The sequence below is a fragment of the Bubalus kerabau genome, chromosome 18 (assembly GCF_029407905.1).
Source record: "Bubalus kerabau isolate K-KA32 ecotype Philippines breed swamp buffalo chromosome 18, PCC_UOA_SB_1v2, whole genome shotgun sequence".
In the NCBI taxonomy this organism is placed as follows: domain Eukaryota; kingdom Metazoa; phylum Chordata; class Mammalia; order Artiodactyla; family Bovidae; genus Bubalus; species Bubalus kerabau.
In genome coordinates, this window is record NC_073641.1 from 15,561,967 (window position 1) to 15,582,446 (window position 20,480).

Here is a 20,480-nt window from a genome sequence, read left to right on the forward strand (position 1 = left end):
CCCAAAAGCAAAGGGTTATCTACAGAGACAAGACCAGGTACTTATAGAGACTAAAGAGACTTGGCCACAAAAAGCTAGACCAGAGTTCTTTCTTGCCTGGAAGTTGCCAGAACAAAAAAGGATCAGAAACAGCAATGATTTTTGTGGAATATCATGAAGCTAATTGGCCAGGTTCTGTGATTCCCCTGGTCTAAAAACAGGATTAGCTCCAGAATCTTCAGTGGAATTAGACTACAGCTAAGAATTGTTCTGTGGCCCCATTTTTGTGAAAGGAGCCAAAGTAGTCATTAGAAATACCATCTGCAGCCACAGAGACCAAAGCAAACTAACTCTCACCAAGGGATTAACCTGAAACCCTAGACCCATTAGCATTGTATTTTAATCAAGTGTCTTCCAAAGAGGTAATAGGCACTCAAAACAAAAGCAATATTGAACCTTTTTAGGATCTGAGACTTTGTTCATTACCTTCATCGCTTTTAGCTTTGAGAAAAACATGTGTCACTGGCATAGAAGGGCTGGATGGACCCTCACTGCAATCGGTAGACCCATGAATATAAGCAAGGCTTGTCTCAGATCAGACATAGATGCTATTGTAACCAAAAGGACAGAGTGGCTCTCATTTAAGTGCAGTCATTTAAGGACAATATTAACCATTTTAGCAAGCAGAGAGAACAATGCTGTCGGAAACAACAGCTGCCTCAGAGACCACACTACTCAGCAGAGACCAGCACCAAACTGGGCAAGCAAATAGAAGTCCAGTAATTAATTTAGAAATTGCCCCAAGCTACCTACTGGTCTTATTCATCAATGTAATTTATTGGGAAGCATTTTTCTTTTTAGCCTGTCAAAGAGTACCTGTTTATGAAGGTGAAAATACTTTGCCTAGGGACGCCGGGAACTGCTGCTGGATTTCCCTTCCTGAAATACCATTTCCAGGAAGTTCCTCCTCTGCTCACAATTGTTCAAGGCTCATCTTTCTGACATATTAAATCTGCATCGTTTTAAATGTTTTTCGGGATACTCCATTTCCGGCCTTATTCTCTGTAGCAATACTCTAACTGCTTACTTGACTTCTCTGCTTTGGCCAGTGTTTAGAAAGCTTTTGCTGTTGCCGTTTCCTTACTTGGACCAACCTCTCGGCTTCCTTCTCACTCACCCGTTCAACCCCTGAGCAGGGTGCAGAACCCACTTCTAGGTTCCCCTTCTACGGACGTGCAACTATTCTTGATTCAATTAGCATTCATTGACTTCATCAAATCTCTCAGCCCTTAGCCTTCCCAGACAAGTTAACCCTTCATTTTATGGGAACAATCTTTGGGTTTTGTTCTTGTTTGAGGTAGTCTTTTCTAGGACCTGAGATACCCCACATGGCTATCTCTTTCCACCAAGAAAAACCCTATAGTAAAATTTTGTGGAAGAGTTTCTCTAGAGTATATACCTAGGAATGGAATAAATCGTAAAGCATATGCAACTGCAGCTTTATCAAGTAACTTCAAACTGTTTTATAAAATACTGGTGTAAATGTACATCCTACCAGGGAAGTAGAGATTTTGTGTGGAAAGTTTCTTAGGGAGTACTCTTAGGATCAGCATGTGTGGAAGGGAAAGGAATGAGGTGGGATAGGATAGAGGGAGAAGTTGGACTGTGATACAATCTCAAGAAAAGCCTCAGCTCACCAGGCAAGGAACTGGAAAGCTGAGACGCTTCAGAGTTGACCCATTTGGACTAGAGGGCCAGATCTTTATAATCCCACTTGATCAGGGAGAGTACATAATTCAGGGCAAGACAAGTTTTTTTACCTGTTTTATGAAATTTTATCATAATGTGTAGTTTTGTTTCCAGGCTCTCCAGCCTGTTCCACTGGTCTGTAATTTGTCTATCTACCAACACCATGTTGTCATAATAGTATTCCTGCACTGTAGCTACAAATCAATTTTATGAGAATATTCTTAATATATTGAGTCTTTCTACCTAAGAAGATGGCTTATCTCTCTGGATATTGAAATCTTCCTTAATGTCACTCAGTAAGTTTATAATCACCTCTGTACAGGTATTTTATAATTTTTACTGCTATTGTGAATGGTGTTTTGCAACAGCTTGCTGCTGGTGTTTACAAATACAACAAATTTTGATTTTTCTCTAGCAATCTTACTAAATTATTTTATTAATTCTAATAACTTTCCTGTAGATTCTTTTTTGGAGAAGGCAATGGCACCCCATTCTAGTACTCTTGCCTGGAAAATCCCATGGACAGAGGAGCCTGGTAGGCTGCAGACCATGGGGTCGTGAAGAGTCGGACACAACTGAGCGACTTCACTTTCACTTTTCCCTTTCATGCATTGGAGAAAGAAATGACAACCCACTCCAGTGTTCTTGCCTGGAGAATCCCAGGGACGGGGGAGCCTGGTGAGCTGCCGTCTATGGGGTCGCACAGAGTCGGACATGACTGAAGTGACTTAGCAGCAGCAGATTCTTTTTAGTATTCTAGTAATACAATCTATCTATTCCATATTGTCAAACTGACAATATGTTTCAATAATAATTCATTATAATAGTGCATGTTTAGTCACTCAGTTGTGTTGACTCTTTGCGACCCCATGGACTGTAGCCCACAAGGCTCCTCTGTCCATAGGATTCTCCAGGCAAGAATACTGGAGTGGGTTGCCATTTCCTCCTCCAGGGGATCTACCTGACCCAGGGATTGACCCCGAATCTCCTTGTCCCCTTCATCACAGTTAGATTCTTTATCAACTGTTCTATCAGGAAAGCCCATTATAATACAAAAATACCTAAAAAAAAAAAACCTGATTATTTTCATCCTCCCTTGCCATACTCCATATTCTTCATCTTCCTGAGTTTGCAGCCTTCTGTGCTTGTCTCCTTGTTTATTCGCTATGTGTACCAGTAGGCAGGCGTAGGTCTGTGGGTTGTTCGCCTTTACTGGAATAGACTATAACAAACATTATTCTGCAAACTTTTTTTTAACCCGCCAATTAAGAGTTTTCCTAACTCTGCCTTTTTTCCTAGTATATGCATTTTACATAAATTATCTCAAATCCTATATGCTGGCTGGGGTTTTGGTTTCCTGATTATTTTATTGGTTGGTTGGAGTGCCTCACTCCTTAAAGAAACAAAAAAATGATTGTGAATAATCAACTGACCAACTATGAAGGCTTTGACTCTCAATCAAAAGGTTGCTGAACTAGTTACAAATGTAAGTTTCAAGTTATTTTTTTCAATTTTTATTGGAGTGTAGCAGATTTACAATGGTGTGTTAGTGTCAAGTGTACAGCAAAGTGAATCAGTTTTAATGATATATATACCCACCCACACACACATGTATGTGTGTGTGTGTGTATTCACAGTCCATATATACAGTCCAGACTACAGTCCATGGGGTCACAAAGGGCTGGACATGACTGAAGCTACTCTTTTTTTAGATTCAATTCTCATTTAGATTATTACAGAGTATTGAGCAGAGTTCCCTGTGCTATATAGTAGGTTCTCATTAGTTATCCATTTTATATATGTGTGTGTTAGTCACTCAGTCATGTCTGACTCTTTGAGACCCCATGGACTGTAGTCTGCCAGGCTCCTCTGTCCTTGGGATTCTCTAGGCAAGAATACTGGAGTGGGCTGCCATTCCCTTCTCCAGGGGATCTTTCTGACCCAGGAATTGAACCCAGGTCTCTTGCATTACAGGCAGGTCCTTCACCATCTGAGCCACCGGGGAAGCCCCCTTTTACATACAGCAGTGTGTAAACGTCAATCCCAATTTCCCAATTTATCCCTCTCCTCAAGTTAAAGAATCCACTTGCCAAGATAGGAGATGCAGGAGATGTGGGTTTGATCCTTGGGTTGGAAAGATCCCCTGGAGTAGGAAATGGAAACTCACTCCAGTATTGTTGCCTGGAAAATTCCATGGACAGGGAAGCCTGGAAGGCTGCAGTCCATGAGGTCACAAAGAGTCATACACAACTGAGCACACACACACACACATGTCCAAGACTGAAATTTAAACAAAATATTTAAGGCTTCTTTGTATCCTTTTTCCACACTTTGATTGACTTTCTAGATTACTGGACACAATTGGGAGTTACACACTGCTGAGGGACAAAGTCCGTTTAACTATAAAGTACTGAGCAAACACACAAACCAAATAAGAAGCCGTGCTCAGAAAAATATTTTTTAGGCCTCCAAAGAGAAAATAACAATCTGACTTTATTTGCTCTAGGCTAATGTACTGTATCAGGTGACTCCAGTTGTTTCAATGGCACTGTGCCGCGCCACGCAGATCATATCTGTCCGGTGGGATTAAGTGGGAACAGAAACTGTTCCAATAAAGCTGCCAGTACCTTGACTGAAATTTGAAGGCTGTAATTTAGCAGTGATTTTGAAGTGGACAATGTGAGGAACTAAACATAGCAAGACTTGGTCATTCTTGCTGTGTCTCTGCACTAGAGCATTCTATTTCTATGACAGTGTATAAAGTCCCATTATGTTAAAATTCTAGAACACATGGAGCCTTCTGCAGAAGCACAATGTGCTATCTGCCAACAAGAGACTAAATAAACCAAATTCATCTGGTGTTTTCTGTAAATAATTCACTAGTATTGTCTAGCATCTTGTGTGTATTGACTATGTTTGTGAAAATAGAGTTCAAAGAATGATCTATCTCTATTTTCTGTGATTTCACTGAAGAAAGAATATATTGTTTTATTTGTATATTTCATCTCAGTAATGTTTTACTATGATAATTCCATGTTACCATGTTATTCTTGGTGCCTTGAAGTCATAGTATTTTCCAAACTAAGAGATTTATTTCTTTGAAGGTTAGAAGGTTATGTATATTTCATAATCTTCTTTGTCACTATTAACAGTAAATATGAAGTGTGTTTCATATGGAGCTCTACTACACAGAGTTTGGAGAAGGATGCTAGTATACATGATATGCAGTTTCTGCCATCCGGGATTTGACCATCTAGATGGAGAGAGGACATGTCAGTAGATGAAAAAAAGATAATCATAATGACAGTTTTTGAACTATGAATTACTATGTTCTGGTGTTGTCTTAAGTACTTTTCATAATTATCATAATCCTCACAATAATCTAATATAATGGGTAGTATGTACCCATGTTACAAATAAGAAAACTAAACAGAAACTTGGCTGTGAAGATCCATTTGTTCATTCAATAACAATTTTGTTGAGTATCAGATATTGCATAATATAGGAATTCATAGGAGGGGGACTTCTACTTGATCTGAGCTTCATTGTTCAGTTGGATTTTAGTGAATGGAGAATAAGAGCGAGAGAGCATTCCAAGCAAAGAAAGGGGCACTCCCAAAGGTTGAAACCATGAATGCCAGTTTGGTGAGAATAGCTGGGCTTAAGTGAGTATAAGCGGGAGAGTGAAGGTGAAACTCAATTCTACCCACAAACTTTCTTAAAGATTGGCAAAAGTGGCTTGGAGACAAATTGTTGAGTGCTTATAAAGCTAAGGAGTTTAGACTTTATTTTACAGAAAATGGTGAGTCATATATGATTTAACACGTTTAAATTATTTAAATTATGATAAACATGTACATTAAAACAAACGTAAGCAATACAGAAGTGTAGAAAGAAGAGGCATAAGTTCTCCTCCCTTGCATCAGACCATAATTTTACTTATCAGAAATAATCACTGTTACTAGTTAGGGTATTGCCTTCCAACCTTTAAAAATTAATAAAAATGTAGATTTACTTTGAACATTAGTGGATTATACTATACACACTTTTTGGTTACTTGCTTTTTTTTTCCCCGAGTAATATATCATGAATACTTTTGCATGTTAATACATGCCATGAAGACCTTGTACACCTTCAAGCATTTCAAAACTTGGATGCAGTTAAATGAAAAAAAATCTAGAAAATATACATTAACATAGCCAATGTTGCGATAAATATCTTTGATTATCTTCCTACACTTGCCAATTTACTCCTTTAGGCTAAATTCCCAAAAGTGGAATTGCTGAATATACTCATATTAAAACTTGATATAAAGTTTCAAATTTTCTTCTGAGAAAATTGTATCAATTCATGCTTTCAAAGAAGATGTTTAAATGCTTTTTTTCTCTGTACCTTCGCCAATACCAGATCTTATCAACAAAGAAACTTTTTGAGTTAGAATGTGACATGATCATAGCTGTGGTATGTGAAGTAGCTGGCTAATTCTAGATCATTCTTTGTAATGCATGATTCATTGTCTATTTAAAGTCTTAAAGCCAACAACTGGGTAATCAGACACTAAGGAAATAAAGGTTTCTCATGTATTAGGAAGGTGACTAAACAGAACAAATCTCACCTGGCAGAAAACTAATCTTATTGCTTTAGGTCAATGATTCTCAAACCTTGGTGCACATATAAATCATCTAGAGAGCTTTAAAAACTATCAATGTCTGAGTCCCATGCCCCAAATTCTCCTTTTAATTGGTCTGAGCTTGAGATTTCTTTTCTAAAGCCCTCTTACATGATTCTAATGTGAATCACAATCAAGAATTCCTACTTTAACTGACAAGGGCATAATCTCCAAAATATACGAAAGGCTCATTTAATTCAGTAACAAAGAACAACCCAATCAGAATATGGGCAGAAGACCTAAATAGACATTTCTCTAAAGAAATACAAATGGCCAATAAGCACATGAAAAGATGCTCAACATTGCTAGTTATTCAGTTCAGTTCAGTTCAGTCGCTCAGTCGTGTCCGACTCTTTGCGACACCATGAATCGCAGCACGCCAGGCCTCCCTGTCCATCACCAACTCCCGGAGTTCACTCAGACTCACGTCCATCGAGTCAGTGATGCCATCCAGCCATCTCATCCTCTGTCATCCCCTTCTCCTCCTGCCCCCAATCCCTCCCAGCATCAGAGTCTTTTCCAATGAGTCAACTCTTTGCATGAGGTGGCCAAAGTACCGGAGTTTCAGCTTTAGCATCATTCTTTCCAAAGAAATCCCAGGGCTGATCTCCTTCAGAATGGACTGGCTAGTTATTAGAGAAACACAAATCAAAACTACAATAAGATACTACCTCACACTGTTCAGAATGGCTATCCTTGGTGGGATGGGGTGGGAGGTGGGAGGGAGGGTAAAGAGGGAGGGGACGTATGTATACCTATGGCTGATTCATATTGATGTGTGGCAGAAACCAACACAATATTGTAAAGCAATTATCCATCAGTTAAAAATAAATAAAATATATTTTTAAAAAACCTCTACAAATAACAAATGCTAGAGAGGATATGGAGAAAAGGGAACCCTCTTGCACTATTGGTGGGAATGTAAATTAGTGTAACCACTTGAAAACAGTATGGAAGTACCTCAAAAAACTAAAAATAAAGTTGCCATATGATCCAGAAATCCCACTCCCAGGAATATATCTGGACAAAACTATAATTCAAAAAGATACATGCACCCTTATGTTCATAGCAGCACTATTCACAATAGTTATGACAGGGAGACAACCTGAATGTCATTGACAGATGAATGGATAAAGAAGATGTGGTCCATATGCAGGAGGGAATGCCACTCTGCCAAAAAAGAAAAAACTAGTGTCATCTGCAGCAACGTGGATGGACCCAGAGATTATCATCCTAAGTGAAGTAAGTCAGAAGGAGAAAGACAAATACCATATGATATCACTTACATGTGGAATCTGAAATATGACACAAATGAACCTAACTATGAATCAGAAACAGACTCATAGAGACAGAGAACAGACTTGTGGTTGCTAAGGGGAGAGGGCTGGGGGAGGGACAGACTGGGAGTTTGGGGTTAGGAGATGTAAGCCATTATATAGAAAATGGATAAACAACAAGGTCCTATCGTATAGCACAGAGGACTATATTCAATATACTATGATAAACCATGATGGAAAGGAATATTTTTTAAATGTATATATTTTTATGTATAACTGAATCACTTTGCAGTATAGCAGAAATTGACACAACATTGTATGTAAGTCAACTATACTTCAAAAACAAAACCCCAAAACCCAAACCAAACCAACAGAAAAAACTTAGCTCAAATAAGAATATCTGTGTCACTGTGGAGGAGAAAGAATTCCTGCTTTAAATGTTAATTTTTAAAAGCTCCTGAACTCCATGCCCATCCATCTCATAAAGATGCCTGAGGTAGCTTGCTTTTCTGAGGCTCCTTGAAAGCATGATATGGATTCTACGTTTGGGGGATGTCTCACTAGTGTTATAGTACTAGTCTGAAAGGATTTTTACTTCTTTTCTTGGCAAAGACACTGTATTCCAGGCCTTAATTTCACTTCTATACCTTAAACCACAAAGACAAAGAAACATAAGTATTCATGGACTTGAGTCAAACAGTAGGTAAGCCTTAAGTGAATTAAATAGAGGCCTGGTAAGTCTGCAGAAAACAAATAAAATAAACATCATTCTTAGAACATTCTCTGGAAGATGAAATGTACAAGTTAGAGCAGCTTTGGCCTGGCTGATATACAGAGAAGGCAGGATTTACACAAGGCAGTACTAGCAGAATAATGACTAACCCAGTCCAGTGGGGAATTGTTCTTCAGTTATTTCAGTTGCATGAGGTCTAATTTCTCCCGTCTTAGTAAAACATAATCTTTAAACATATTCATTGTGATTAATAATACTGGAAGGAAAATCCCGTAATACTTTGAGGGATGAATGTCTCCTCACTTTGCTGACCAGGGGAGAATGAGTCATTCACTTCCCATAGACCTTGGGATATTTTAGTGTTCCATGTCAGCCAACAGTGCCAAGCAGCCGCTGACACTTTAAAGTGAACTTCTCCCTTTCAGAGATGAAAACTGAGCTTTAAATATTGGTGTTCTGAATTTCACATTTACCTGGGTTGCTAATTTTCTAGGTATGATGAAAAGCAGGTTGCTGATAAATGGCAACAGAACATCAGGCCTGGGGTTGGTTTCCTGACATTTCACTGGACACAGGATGGCTTGACCCAAGGTGTGAAGGCAAACCAGAGCTTTGGGGTGGAAACCAGTTGTAAGGGGGTGAATCTGCAGTGTTTGCCAACTTCTGTGGTGTAAATACTTCCATTGTGGCTAATTTTAGGCTGCTGCTGCTGCTGCTAAGTCGCTTCAGTCGTGTCCGACTCTGTGCGACCCCGCACAGACGGCAGCTCAGCAGGCTCCCCTGTCCCTGGGATTCTCCAGGCAAGAACACTGGAGTGGGTTGCCATTTCCTTCTCCAATGCATGAAAGTGAAAAGTGAAAGTGAAGTCGCTCAGTTGTGTCTGACCCTTAGCGACCCCATGGACTATAGCCTACCAGGCTCCTCCATCCATGGGATTTTCCAGGCAAGAGTACTGAAGTGGGGTGCCATTGCCTTCTCTGCTACCAAGTTGTAAAAATCTGCACTCAAACTGCTGAATATTTAACAATTGTCTCTCTCCAGCTGCTCAAGCCTGCTACTGGTTCTACCTCGTTAAAAACCAACAGTCTTGGTTTTCTGGTGGGTAATTATAGATTGACAGCTAAAATATAGTATAGTTATTAGACTTGAGGTTGTTTGTTGTTCAAAACTCAGCCTAAGCGAGCCGCAAAGCTCAGTACCCACCTAGATCACAAGTTTCACAGCATCTGCTTCCAAAGACTCTAAGAGTCTAGCAGTGTGAAAGCTCAGTCATTAGCACTTTGGAATATTTTATGTATAAGAGTATAAGAATTACAGTCTAAGGACTTCCCTAGTGGTCCAGTGGTTAAGACTCTGTGCTTCCAGTGCTGGGGTTCTGGTTCAATCCCTCGTCAGGAAACAAAGATCACACATCTGAGGGTTGGGGGTCAGAAAGTAAAAAAAAAAAAAAGAAAAGAAAGAATTATAGTCTAAACCAAAATAGTTATTTTGGGCTGGCACCATGAGATGGATTGAAAATTGAAAGATATTTAACATAATAACTAAATCAATTTTCTCAGCAGTAATGAGAAAGTTGCCACATGCTTAACCACGCTCCACCTTTTCTCATGAGATTCAAATGCTTGGTTAGGAGTGAGCAGCTCTTCCAGACTCCATTTTATTTGACCCAAATAAGAGTGGTAATCTCCTTGGAAGAAAGGGCTCCTCTGTTTCTCCTGTGAAAGTCTATGTCCATCAAATGGATGGCTTCTAGACTAGACACAAGAGCCACTGGTTGACATGGATTCTGTTTGGAAAAGGAGTCAGTCCCATGTTTTCCTAGAAAATGATCATTTTTATATACACATGTGTAGGAGGTAGTCCTTATTTTTATTTAGAACTGTTCCCTTAAAAATATCAGAAATGAATATGTAAAACATGTCAGTCAATAACTTTGAAGTAATTACACGATATTCTTTCTATATCACCATGTCATTAAAACTCTCTTATGCTATTAACATACAAAATAATAATAATACCTTGCATGTGCAGAGATGTTAAGAGTAATCTGGAGTCTGAACAAATGTTAATTTGTATCCTCACTTGCATCCTCAATTTGTAAATCAGTACCCACATTTGTGGGCTTCCACAGGTAGCTCAGCAGTAAAGAATCTGACTGCAATGCACGAGACCCGAGCTCCATCCCTGGGTCAGGAAGATCCCCCAGAGAAGGAAATGGCAACCCACTCCAGTATACTTGCCTAGAAAATCCCATAGCGAGAGGATCCTGGGGGGCTACAGTCCATGGAGTCACAAAAGGGTCAGACACGACTTAGTGACTAAACAACAGCATGTTTCGTGCACTGCTCAGCCAAGCAAGTTATTGTACCCTAAGAATTCCAAAGAACTTTATTCTAACAAGACATCTTGGCTTTACACATCAGGTATGCATATCAGCTTTGCAGGCAACTATCAACTTTCATCCTTGTTTGTAAAATAAAAATAAAAATAGTAACTACTTCATGGGATTATTGTGAGGATTAAGAGATAATGTAAATGAAGCACTTAACATAGGTTTAATGTTTAGTAGATGCACAATAATCAAGAAATTATTATTTTTATATAGTTATTCTTCTGACCTTTTGCAAAGTTCATTAATTAACCCAATGTTACACGATCTTTTACAATAGTTTCATGCTAAGTATGTAATGTAAGCATTAAGATCAGTTCAGTTCAGTTCAGTTGCTCAGTCGTGTCCGACTCTTTGCGGCCCCATGAATCGCAGCACGCCAGGCCTCCCTGTCCATCACCAACTCCCGGAGTTCACCCAGACTCACATCCATCGAGTCAGTGATGCCATCCAGCCTTCTCATCCTCTGTTGTCCCCTTCTCCTCCTGCCCCCAATCCCTCCCAGCATCAGAGTCTTTTCCAATGAGCCAACTCTTCTCATGAGGTGGCCAAAGTACTGGAGTTTCAGCTTTAGCATCATTCCTTCCAAAGAACACCCAGGGCTGATCTCCTTCAGAATGGACTGGTTGGATCTCCTTGCAGTCCAAGGGACTTTCAAGAGTCTTCTCCAACACCACAGTTCAAAAGCATCATAGCCCCTTTTAAAGATAAGAAATTGAATTAAGAATTTTCTTAGCAGCTACATGGCAGAGTTCGGGTGTGTTTTTCATTGTGTTATTTATAATCAATAGATCAAAACTGATATTCTAGTCAGAAGATTTTTTCACTCATGAACAGGGTAAATATTGCTAGCTACTGATTTGGGCAACACTATTATACCTTGAAAACAACCACAGACTTATTAGTAGCAGCAGCAGAAACTATGTCCAAGTATTTTCTGTGTACCAAGCACTATGTTAAGCACTTTATATGTTCCATCCTTTTTGAACTTTAGAACAACCCTCTATGGTAGGTTTTATATTCCCTTCACAGATAATCACAAGAGCTAACAATTATGACCACTTGGTCTGTGACAGATACTGTGCCAAGTATTTTATATCCATTAATCTCATTTATGACTTAGTGACTAAACAACAACAAAAACTTCATTTTACCCAAAACCCAACAAACTTCTGAGATAGGGAGCCACTATTGTTATTAGTATTGTAGTTTGTCAATAAAGATAATATGTAGACAAATTTGCTGTTAGAATTTTAGAGCAGGAAACTTTTTATGAGACATTCTGTCTGTGTATTATAGAGTTTAAAGGTCCTGCCAGAATTATCTTGCTAGACCCAGTCCCATTAAAAATAATCATTGAGGTAGAGATAGGAAAGAAACAGTTGTTGGTTAAAATTATTTTTCAAGCGTGTTTGCACATTCCTTTGATACAATCCCCTCTCCCAGAGTTGTAAATTAAAAGACAGTTTATGGAAAACTTGAATTTGGGGGAGTCATTGTATTAGTCAGGCCCTATCCAGTTTGAGCAGAAATAAATTCAGTTTGGCAACTGCACTCTGAAGAATAAACTATTCTTAACACCTGGTAACACTTTATAGCCTTTCTGAAGATAAAAATGGTGATGGGGTCAAAGAAGGATGTTATTTCAGGGCGTGTGTTGCTAATAATAAAGCAGTCTCTTTGCAGGAAGTATACACAGACAGCTCACAAAAACAGGAAAGTCACTCAGGAACCTGCTATAAAACTCCTGGTCTAAACTCGTGAAACTGCCCTAAAGTCACAAGGCAGAGGTGCCCCGCATTAGAAGTCAAAAAGAGGAACACAGGTTTTCTCATACTATAACCTCAACAACACTGTGTTTTCAGTCCTGTGAAGACTGATCTAGACAGACGAAGGAATAGACCCCTCGACACCAAACCCCTAAGCATGCACACGCCCATCATTTTCCAGATAAAGAAACTAAGATCCCAGTTGGATATGATGGACATCTAGTGTTTTCGTCCGCCCAGAATCAATTTCACCTTCTGGTAATAATCCACCCCATGGAATTTTCTTTGGTGCACCTCCTTGACTCATGATCTTTGGGTTTGGAGAGGGGTGATCACACCGCTAGTTCCAGGGGTGGGCACAGAGCAGGGGTGGACAAACGGGGTAATACCAGAGCATTCAGGGGCAGCACAAGGCAGAATCCGACCTGATTTAACACAGAGGTTAAAGTAAACCCCAGACCACACAGGTGATGCCAAAGCTAGGGCTGTACCCCAAGGCCAATGCCGTTTTCATATTAGGATACCACATAACTTATACAAGTTAAAAAAAGATCTTACTAACTTAAAAAATTGTTGTAGGTTCCATTTCAGTGCTAATAAGCCAAGCTGTCTCAGGGACTATGCTACTTCCTGTTTATATATTAGTTAACTGCAACTGTACCCACATTTTCTTCTGTTTCCTTAAACAGTAACACGTTATACCAGGTTAAGGAGAGGACAATGATAATTTACTTTATATTCAATTTCCTCTAAGGCCTTTAAAATATTATCTTATGCCACTAGGATACCACTATATATTTTATTCTATTAATGATTATAGTATGGTTTATAGTTATGTCAAAAGGGGTCTAGGAAAGAAATTGATAGAATATAGTATTTCATGATGTTTGCAGTGGTTGCCCTGAAGTGACTGGGTTATAATTCCCCTCATGCCTTAATTTTTCCATTTTGGGGTAAAATTATATTTCAGAAATAAATAAGCTTATTTTTTCTAATAATCTAATTATTCTAAGGCCAATTATGTGTGCTTCAAATTATTTTTTTACTCTCTTACAGCTGTTTCTATTTTGACCATTAATCTCCTCCTTAATTCTGCTGGGAGAAAAAGATATGAGAATCAAATTAGACAATCATCTGCCTATCCTGGGTGGAATTTTCCTACGAGCATCCATGTGAAAGTGTGGCTGGGTCAGAGCTGGTGCAACAGGGCTCCCAGGAAATCAGTGAACATTGAAGAGAAGGTTTAGAAATTACCCAAATCAGTTTTAATTAACTATATCAATATGGTTTGTCATTACTTCAGGAAAATTAAAATCAGCATCTCTGAAAATCATATTTGGGAGTCACACACAAAATGTCTGAGCTGAATTCCTTATTTTCCCCTTTCCAAAACAGTTGTATACTCAATACACCCGTATCTCTCAATTCTTCCTTACCACCTACCTTTACTAGTAATCAAGTCTTGATATGTTTTTGTCGCCATTCTCATACTGTGAAATGGCAACCCCACTCCAGTACTTTTGCCTGGAAAATCCCATGGATAAAGGAGTCTGGTGGGCTACTGTCCATGGGGTTGCAAGCATCAGACATGACTTAGGGACTAAACCACCATAACAAGTGATGTTTGGACTATCATTTCATAGTCAGCAGTCTCCTCTTCCTCCCTTTAATCCTCCACAAAGATCTTTAAAATCACAAATCCAATTCTTCCATCCCCCAGTCCCATCTCCCTCCACTCAAAATCATTCCCTGGTTCCTTATTTTCTTCAGGATGACACCCATACTTCTTAGAACGGCATTCAAAGCCTTTTAGGATCTGGCGTATAGTTACCATTTCAGCATCCTCTGTCGGCAGCCCCTGAACATTGCCTGATTTCACCTCAGTCAGTCCACCGAGCTACCTGAATTATCTAGCTGCAGATTTACAGTCCACTCTGAACAAATTACTGCCTGAAATACCTTGACCATTCTTTCTGGGGTTGATTAATTCACAGTTGTTGACCAAAGAGTTAGTATTGTGTTGTGGTTTTGGTGTAAACAGGAGGCTATATATATATATATGTTTCTATACACAAAGTGTATTTCTGGAGGAATACACAAGAAACTGGTAATATTGGTTGACTCTGGAAAAGAGAACTTTGAAACTGAGATAGGGATGGGAGAGATAATTTTCACTGGATAATCATTTGTGCCTTTTCAATTTTTTGCTATTTAAACACACCAACAATTTGACTAAAGCTGAAGATATGTCCACTCTGTGACCAAGCAATTCCACTCCTTATTATATGCCCAAGAGAAATGAATGCATATGTCCACAAAAAAACATGTATAGGGATATTCATGGCCACTTTTCTCATAATAGACAAAAACTGAAAACAACCTCAATGAGAGAAAGCATATATAAGCTAAAGTATATTTATTTAATGAAATAACCACATAGCAATAAAGAGAACAAACTATGATATAATCCATCAGGGACAGAGTGTTGAGCTAAAAGATCCAACATAAAAAAGTAAATAATGAATGAGTCTAGTTATTTCAAGTTCAAAGACAGGCAAAACTAATCAATTGTAATAGAAACCAGAAAAGCGATTACCTCAGGCAAAGGTGGGGCATGGGGAGCTAGGTAAAAAATAATTGAGCTCTACACAAGATTAGCATATTTTATACTGTATATTGATAACATTTTCAAAGTTTTTAAAAAGCATAACAAGTATACATAAACAATTTGAAAAAAGTAAATAAAATAATTAAAAAAAAAATCTCACCCAAATGTCAAATGAATTCTTCCTTTGCCTTGATAAAAGTCAATGCAACTTCCATAGTGGGGGTCAATTTAAACAAAAAAAAAGAATAGGGAAAAGAGTAAAAATTTCTTTAAACTAAGAGAAAAGAGAAAGGTTTGAAGCAATAATTGATTTTAAGAACAAAATTTTGATTGTGTGCTGTGCTTAGCCCCTCAGTCATGTCCGACTCTTTGCAACCCAATGGCTTCCCTGGTGGCTCACCTGGTAAAGAATCCGCCTGCGATGCAGGAGACCCGGGTTTGATCCCTGGGTTGGGAAGATCCCCTGGAGGAAAGCATGGCAACCCACTCCAGTATTCTCGCCTGAAGAATCCCTGTGGACAGAGGAGCCTGGCGGGCTACAGTCCACAGGGTCTCAAAGAGTCAGACACCACTGAGGAACTTAACACAGCCAGCGCAGACTCCTCTCTCCATGGGGATTCTCCAGGCAAGAATGCTGGAGTGGGTTGCCATTCCCTCCTCCAGGGGATCTTCCCAACACAGGATCAAACCCAGGTCTCCTTAATTGCAAGCTGATTCTTTACCAGCTGAACTACCAGGGGAGCAATTATAAAACAAACAAAAAGACTCCAGAATTTTCTCTGATAACCGTATGGCCTCAAAGTCTATAATGGAATGCTTCAACCCACCAGGGGCAAAAGGTTCTTTTACAAATTTATTAAGCAGCTTTTACAAATATAAGCGATATGATTCAATTTAGACTGGCATTTTATCAGGAAATGCCATGGTAACTCAGAGTGAAGAGTTCAATTTAAGGGAAAGTGGAAGCTAGAAATGGAAGTGACAGGGGCAATACTGAGTAAATAAGGTTTATCTGGTCTGCTGAGAGGCAGAACAGTGGTGATCTCTGTAGGTAAAAGGACAGAAGAACCAGGTAGATAAGACAAAGGGAAAGATGCAAGGAAGAGATAGGTCTCTAGGCATTCTAAATATTTACAAAGGAATTTTAAAAGGTATGTGAAGCTGTAAAAGAGGCTGTTTTAGAATATTTCAGGTGGGCTCAAGAATAAGAGATGGGAGGGGGAGGGTCTCCCAAAGTGAAAGCAACATTGCTGCTTTTTTAAGAGTCCTTTTCAGTTCAGGAGAGGCAGTTAGGTGCCAAGAGAAGGTGTTTAGGTCAGCCTCCCCCTCCCAAGATTTAATAATCTGAACATCTAATTTGTCAGGTTTTTTTCTCCTTTAATAAGTATTTTTTTTTTTTTTAATTAAAAAGAGCCTCAGACTTCCCTGGTGGTACAGTGGATAAGAATCTGCCCGCCAATGCAAGGGACACAGGTTTGATCCCTGGTCTGGAAAGATTCCACATGCTTTGGAGCAACTAAGCCCACGGGCAAGCCACAACCACTGAACCTGCTCTCTAGACCCTTCGAGCCACAACTACTGAAGCTGGAGTGCCACAACTATTGGAGCCCATGCACCTAGAGCCTGTGCTCCCCAACAATGAGAAGCCAACACAATGCAAGAAAGAGAAGACCCCGCTTACCGCAATTAGAGAAAAGCCCACGCGCAGCAATCAGGACCCAGTGCAGCCAATAAATAAAAAGCCTCATTGTCATATATTTAGAAAATACAAAAAAATTTTAAGGAGAAACCAAAAATTACTCAAGAGATGATCACTGTAACATTTCAGTGTGGGACAATTTCTAATTGGCAGAGAGATGCAAAAAAAGAGCAGACTGCAGGTCCTCCTGCCCTAGGAACCCAGATGAGTTTATTACTGGACCTTCGTCACTGTTATTTTACTGGTGCATTTTTTCACTAGAAGCTTTGTGAGGGCAGAGATTTTTGTCTGTGTTGTTCATGGCTGTAGCCTGGTGCCTCACACTCCAGAAATATTTGTTGAATTAGATATTTTTTTCCACATTTACTTATGAAGAGTAGCTGCTACTTATTTTTTCCCCTTAATTATTAAAGCAGTTAAAATCCTTTTCATGTTCTTTCATGACTTTATCAGAACAAGCCAGTTATTAAATGAAAATGTCTTTTGAAGTTTAGGAAAATGTAAGCAAAACTTCATTATTCATATTAATATCACATCACATTTCTTCTGTGATGCCTTAACGTGCAGTCTTCCTGAATACTCATGAAACAATTCCTTCTGTTCCTTAGGTTAATCTATTCCCCACAAAACTTATTAAAAACCAATTTAACATTTGGGGCTTTGTCGCTGCATTTTTCTTGATAACCAGAGTTTCTTTTCCAAAATTTGAGTTGGAATATTATATTCCAACCCCTCCTCCCATATTTAGGACTTGTCTTTGAAGAGTGAAAAATGATGGCGAAGATGATGCTTAGAAGTCTAGTAAAGGAAATTAAGAATATTGAATATTCTTGTAGGAAAAGTTTTTAGAGAGGGCAGATGGAATTACTCAAGCTTGAAATGTAGCCAGAATTCTGTAGTCAACATTCCCTCACTTGGAATTAAAATGAGACCCTTGCAATTTTTCATAATAAGAGGTAGGCAGGGCCTTTCAACCATTCCAAGACAACCAAGGTCTCCAGAGGCTACAGTGCAGTTATTTTGGGGAAAAAAATGCTACATAGTTAAGCAAAAGTGGGTTTTATTGGTTCACATAACTGGGAAGACTGAAGGAGGAACTAAACTGGACTCTGGGTACAGGGGCTTTCATAACGTCAGGGTTCTCTCAACTTCCATGTGATCAAATCTAGGAGGCCCACGGTCTTGCTTGGATCATGTACTCTATGCTGGATCATTGATGCTGTTGTTGTTCAGTTAAGTCCTATCCAACTCTTTGCAACCCCATGGACTGTAGCATGCCAGGCTTCCCTGTCCTTAACTCTCTCCCAGAGTTTGCTCAAATTTATGTCCACTGAGTCAGTGATGTTATCTAACCACCTCATTCTCTGTCACCCTCTCCTACCTTCAACCTTTCCCAGCATCAGGGTCTTTTCCAAGGAGTCTTCTCTTCACATCAGGCGGCCAAAGTAAGTAATGGAGCTTCAGTTTTGGCATCAGTCCTTGCAATGAATATTCAGGGTTGATTTCCTTTAGGACTGACTGGTTAGATCTCCTTGCAGTCCAGGGAACTCTCAAGTGTCTTCTGCAACACCACAATTTGAAAGCATCAATTTTTTTGGTGCTCAGCTTACTTTATGGTTCAACTCTTGCACCCATACATGACTACTGGAAAAACCATAGCTTTGACTATATGGACCTTTGTTGCAAAAGTAATGTCTTTTTTTTTTTTTTTCATATTCTGTCTAAGTTTGTCTAGGTTTGAGTAAACTCCAGGAGTTGGTGATGGACAGGGAGGCCTTGCGTGCTGCCGTCTATAGGGTCACAAAGAGTCGAACACGACTGAGCAACTGAACTGCACTGAACTAGGTTTGTCAAAGCTTTCCCTCCAAGGAGCAAGTATCTTTTAATTTCATGGCTGCAGTCACTGTCTGCAGTGATTTTTGAACCCCAAGAAAGTAAAGTCTGTCATTGTTTCCATTTTTCCCCCAACTATTTGCCATGAAGTGATGGGACCAAATGTCATGATCTTAGTTTTTTGAATGTTGAGTTTTTGTTGTTGTTGTTGTTGTTGTCAAATGATCCTTTCTTTTTCTCTTTCCTTTGCAGTTCTTAACTAGCAGGGCACTCCACTGCACCACTGTTGATATCATCTATGATGTCATGAGGGTGGCGGCCATCAACATTGCAGCCCACAGACTGGGCGGTCCCCAGGATCTCTTTAATGGTTCCAGAAAGTTCTCTAGCTAGAGACCGATGCCGCATCTGCCGGGCAATGTTGACGATCTCATCAAAAGTGATGTTTCCACTGTGCTTAATGTTTTTCTGCTTCTTTCTGTCCCGTGGTGGCTCCTTGAGGGCTTTGATGATCAGGGCAGAAGCAGAAGGTACCACCTCAATCTGGGCTTGTCTGTTCTGAATGGTCAGTTTCACTGTAATCCTCAGACCCTTCCAATCACCAGTTGCCTTGGCGATGTCATCACCGACCTTTTTTGGAGACAGACCCAGAGGGCCGATCTTGGGGGCCAGGGCAGACGTGGCACCGACTTCCCCACCGGTGCACCTCAGGTACACGACTTTTATCTCGTTGGGGTCGAACTTAGGCGGCATGGTGGAGGCGGCTGGTGTCGGATGAACCCGGATTCAGGATGACCGAAGAAAGTTGCACCTTTGCCTCCTCCAAGCCGAAAGCCGAAAGCTGAATATTGAGTTTTAAGCCAGCTTTTTCATTCCCTTCTTCCACCTTCATGAAGATGCTCTTTAGTTCCTCTTCACTCTCTGCCTTTAGAGTGATATCATCAGCATGTCTGAGATTTTGATATTTTCCCCCACAATCTTGATTCCAGCTTGTGATTCGTCCAGCTCAGCATTTTGCATGCTGTACTCTGCATATAAGCTAAATAAACAAGGTGGCAATATTGCAGCCTTGATGTATTCCTTTCCCAATAGTGAACCAGTCAGTTGTTCCATGTCAGGTTCTAACTGTTGCCTCGTGACCACATACAGATTTCTCAGGAGACAGGTAAGGTGGTCTGGTGTTGCCATCTCTTCAGGAATTTTCCATCATTTTTTGTAGTCCATGTAGTCAAAGGCTTTATCATAGTCAATGAAGCAGAAGTAAATGTTTTTCTGGAACTCCCTTGCTTTCTCTGTAATCCATTGAATGTTGACAATTTGATCTCTTGTTCCTCTGCCCTTTCTAAATTCAGCTTGTACATCTCAAAGTTTTCGGTTCATGTACTGCTAAAGCTTAGCTTGAAGGATTTTGAGCATAACCTTGGTACCGTGGGAAATGAGCCCACCTGTACTGTGGTTCGAGCATTCTTTGGCACTGTCCTTAGGAACTGGAATGAAAACTGACCGTTTCCAGTCCTGCTGGCACTGCTGAGTTTTCCTGATTTGCTGGCATATTGACGACAGCATTTTAACAGCATCATCTTTCAGGATTTGAAATCGCTCAGCTGGAATTCCATCACCTCCACTGGCTTTGTGGATCACTGATGGTAACCAAAAAATAACATACTTGAATTGCCAGAGCATGGGTAAAGCCTGGGCCAGACACCCTTCCATATAAGGAACCAAGTGGGATCCACTTCACTCAAACCAAGTGAAGAAGTGGATTCACCACAAGG

General features: G+C 39.8%; 1 protein-coding gene and 1 long non-coding RNA gene across 2 annotated transcripts; one reads left to right on the plus strand and one right to left on the minus strand.

Moving 5' to 3' along the window:
- The first annotated feature begins 16,036 nt into the window (after positions 1-16,036).
- Positions 16,037-17,615, plus strand: LOC129633088 (uncharacterized). The gene is made up of 2 exons (XR_008704879.1): positions 16,037-16,324; positions 16,585-17,615. It is a non-coding gene; the product is annotated as an uncharacterized LOC129633088 (long non-coding RNA).
- Positions 17,616-18,933: 1,318 nt separating this feature from the next.
- LOC129633087 (60S ribosomal protein L12) lies at positions 18,934-19,541 on the minus strand. Its single transcript, XM_055554856.1, has one exon. It carries the CDS (start codon positions 19,456-19,458, stop codon positions 18,961-18,963), a length of 498 nt encoding a protein of 165 aa, XP_055410831.1. The 5' UTR covers positions 19,459-19,541; the 3' UTR covers positions 18,934-18,960.
- Between the last annotated feature and the right edge of the window lie 939 nt (positions 19,542-20,480).